The sequence below is a fragment of the Pygoscelis adeliae genome, unplaced genomic scaffold (genome assembly GCF_000699105.1).
Source record: "Pygoscelis adeliae isolate BGI_AS28 unplaced genomic scaffold, ASM69910v1 Scaffold42, whole genome shotgun sequence".
Classification (NCBI taxonomy): Eukaryota; Metazoa; Chordata; class Aves; order Sphenisciformes; family Spheniscidae; genus Pygoscelis; species Pygoscelis adeliae.
Genome location: NW_008824283.1, coordinates 1936194 through 1940072, shown reverse-complemented (window position 1 = coordinate 1940072; position 3879 = coordinate 1936194). Strand labels below are relative to the sequence as shown.

At 56.3% G+C, this 3879-nt stretch overlaps 1 protein-coding gene across 1 annotated transcript in view; it reads right to left on the bottom strand.

Moving 5' to 3' along the window:
* ABLIM3 (actin binding LIM protein family, member 3) overlaps window positions 1-3879 on the bottom strand; it is a 64417-nt gene that overhangs the window by 11907 nt on the left and 48631 nt on the right. Inside the window, exon 7 of the mRNA XM_009318561.1 lies at window positions 973-1060. Within this exon, the coding sequence (XP_009316836.1) occupies window positions 973-1060 (88 nt within the window). The remainder of the gene's footprint in view (window positions 1-972; window positions 1061-3879) is intronic.

Genomic DNA, 3879 nt, shown 5'->3' with positions numbered 1-3879 from the left:
GCCAACACTACTAAACTGTGACAGCAAACCCAGGCGTGTTTTTGCCACAGCCCAACCAGCGCTCAGCCAGGCAGCTCCTGCTGGTTAATCTCGGGGTAACACCGACACCAGGGCACGCACAGCCCCTCGCACGCCCTCTGGGCTGGAACCAGCAAAGCTGTGAGCTTCGCCCAGGCATGCCCCGGGATGGATGCTGAACACACTCATCCTGCTGCCCATGACAGGGCCTTGCTGGAACCCCCACTCCAGCTCTCACAGTGCACAATTCTCCCTTTGCCACCCATGGGGTCATCAGTGACTCAGGGTGACAAGCAAGCACAGGTTACTAAGAGAAAACAAACCCTCCCTCTGTGCTGGAAATAGCCCCCAAGGCAGCTCCAGGCAGGGATGAGCTCCTTTGCCAAAACCAAACCCAAACCCACTGGCTGTGCCAAGCAAAAGCCTTACCCCTCCAGTGTTGCTCGCAGTGTAACCTGGACGGGGGGAGTTGGGGGCAGTGGGAAAGCGGTCCTGGATCACCTCCCCTGGGGCTGGGGAGAGCAGGGAGCCGGTCACCCTGCACCCATCCCAGCCTCTATTCGCTGGGCGCAGGCCAGGGACACATCCAGGCATGCCCGGCAGTGCTCCCCAGCTGTGCAGGGAGACTCGCAGGGAGCAAAAAGCTGCCAACAAGGAACAAAGTCTCCTCCAGCTCAGCAGCAGGGAAGGTTTCATGGAGAGAAATTATTGCTGCATGGCCCAGGAAGAGCTCAGGGGCTGGAGAGCAATGGAGAAGGGTCTCTGGCATTGCTGGTGGGCACTGGGACTCTGCTGTGCAGAGTCACCCTTTTGGCTTTGATCGCCATAAGGACCCGAACCCCAAGTGCCCCCACAGCCAGCACACCTCCACACAGCCACACTGATCTGCCTGACTCGGGTCCATGCCCCAACGTGGGGCAGGGGAGTCCCTCCTCACCGCAGCAGGATCCCTACCTGTGAGGTACATCTCCTCTCCTTCCGTGAACATCTGGTGGCAGCGGACACATCTGGCACAGGTGGGGTGGTAGTGCTTCCCCCCTGCCTGCAAGGGCGAGCAGAGAAGAGGGGCCCCTGAGCAAGGCAGGACATGGCAAGCTGCTTGCATCCCCGGCAGCCCTCTCTGCTGCAGGCAATGACAAGGTGAACGTGGCAAAACTGCTCAGAGTGGCCTCGGAGACCACTGCAGTGTACAGAGAAAACCAGAGACCACTTCATCACTAATGCTTCTGCAGGGCTACAAGCCGGACTGGGACCCTTCTGCTCTCCTTGAACTGTTCAACACACAGGAAAGCAGAGCTAGGAGGTCCCAAACAAGGTACCCTTACATACCTCATCCCTAATAAATTGTCCTTGGACTCTGGAAATAACTGAGATCCCCTGCAGTAACACTCAGCCAAGCAGCCATGCTTTGCACCAGCTCCTTCCCTCTACAGGTGTGAAGAGAAACAGCAAATTTGGCCCAGGATGTCACAGCAGGGGAGCAGTAAAGGGAGAAGGGCCCCAAAGATAAACCTCACAAAGCACAGGCTTCCTCTTGCTGTCAGATCCCCCCTGCCTACCATTGCCAGCCCCTCTCCCTAAAGAAACTTTTCTCCTTCTGTGAAGTCATGCCCAAACTTCAGCGTTAGCGACATGCTATTCCCCAGCTGAGCAGGAGCTGGGCTGCTCCCTTTGCTCTTTGACAGGGATAATAGCTTTAATTGGTAGCTTGTTTCCACTCAAAGTGTCTGCTAGCATTTCAATTATAGGCTCATTTTCTGGGCTGGGAGCTGGGAGGCAGGAGCTGGTTCAGGGCAGGAGGAATATGGGCTGTGCTGTTAGAGCTCGACCCCAAAGGACATTTTACTCCCATAATAATCCAAGAGAAGAGGAAGGATAATTTAAGGCAGCAGAAGGAAGACGAGGCTCTGGCTGACAAAGGGGAGGGTTATGGTAGAGGGGGCTGGAGCCGGTTTGAAACAGGAAGGATCAACAGGAAAATGTGCTGCGAGGATAACTGAGAATCTGCCAGTTGATTGCCCGTAAAAATCAACCTGGAACTCAATGTCTTTGGGGTGCAGACAGCAGCCAGTGGCTTTTTCCCCTCCAGTTTATGCCAAAAATGAGTAGAAGGTTTTAGGGCAGGCAGGGGAGATGAGTGGGAGAGTCTGGACCCCTCTTCCTTTCATTGCAGTGCACCTGAATCCAGGGAGGAGACAGCCCTGTGCCCCAGGCACCTCCCCGTGCCAGCTGGCAGCAGCACAACGTACTCCTGGGCTGGCCCAAGTGAGCTCACAACCCAAATATCCCAAATTCACACCCAAAAGCTTGATAACACAGCAGGAAAGTCACCAGTGGGAGGGCTACAGAGACAGACCCACTATGAACGCCGATGAGCAGCAAGGAAGGCGCCAGTCCCGGTCACCCAGGCTCTCCAGTGGGACAGGAGAGGTCCCTGCAGCAGCCCCAGCAAGCAGCTGCCCTGAGCCCCGGCCCAGCTGCAGCACCCCACAGCAGGGGCTTGCTCTGAATGCTTCGCCACCCTGAGCAAACACACCAGCTGGTTCCAGGCTATAGAGATTCTAAACTGGTTTTACCCCTAAAAGCCTCGTCCGGAGCCCCTGGTGTCATTGACATTGTGCCAGTGCGCTCACCGTGACTCACGCGCACCGCTCTAGGCAGGTGTCCCACTGGCCCTGCCAAGGCAGAAGCTCCAGCCAGTTCCTCCTGCTCTGCCCAAGCCCCCGTGCACATAACCCTGCCCGTGCCAGCACCCCCCCAGCAGGTACCCACCAGTCAGCGCCACGTACCCAGGACAGGCACACTGAGCTGCGTCAGTTGGAGGAGACAGCCATAAACACAGGGAGAAGAGATTAAAACCAACTCAACTAAAGCCCAGCTCCTAAACACTACGGGCCAGTGTGCCTACAGTTCCCCACACTTGTATTTCCAGCTGGCTAGAGACAGCTAACGCTGGGGACACAGGGCCCTGATGATTGATGTGCTGCCTCCCCCCAGTCCCTCTCTGAATCTGGGATGGGTTCGGTGCTCTTGGACTCTTAGTACCCCCACTGGCTCGGTGTGCTAACAGTAAGGAAAAAAAAAAAAAAAATCTATGTATCTTTTCCTGTCTAGACTATATGGGCTGCTGTCACGGGTCAGACCAAGCCAAAAGGGGATGCTTTGCAGATCGGGGTGTGGATGTGGAGGGAGGCTGGCTGCTCCCCTGGCAGTAACATACCAGCTCAGTCCCACCTTTCATTTCAATGCAGATCTTCTCCAAAAACCACCCACCATCTCAACACCCACCACTCCCCCTCGAGGAGTAACTCTCCAAACCATGCATAAACCTTGTTCCTTTTATATTGGTTAATACTACAGCTCGTAAAAGGCTGGTAGAAGCTGTGAGGGAGCTGCCCTGCTCGTTATCACTTGGGGTCCCTTAAAAACTCATTAATCATCCAAGCCTGGCTGCACAGCTCGGAGCAGCTGGGAAAGCCCGGAGGCTGCCGGGATAGCATGAGAAGGCTCCTTAAGGCCTAAAACTATTTAAAGGCGCCCTTTCAATTTTGCACTCTGCTGGAGAAGACAATTAAAGCCTCTGGTTTTACAGGAGATCGTTCAATATCGCAAGCAGGCACATACCCGGGGAAGGTGGGGAGTGCAGGCTCAGCCCTGGCCGCAGGGAGGCGAGGGGTGCCCACAGCACCCACGGGCTCCGTGGTGCTCGCCCAGCACAGTCCCCCCAGCATCCAAACCCAATGCTCCTCTCGACTCCGTGACGGCGCCTGCGAGGAGGTGGCACTTCGGCTCTGCCCGCGGGGACCCCAGCGCTGAGGCGCATTACTTCTAGCCCACTGGAGTCCCACTGCATAAGGAGGG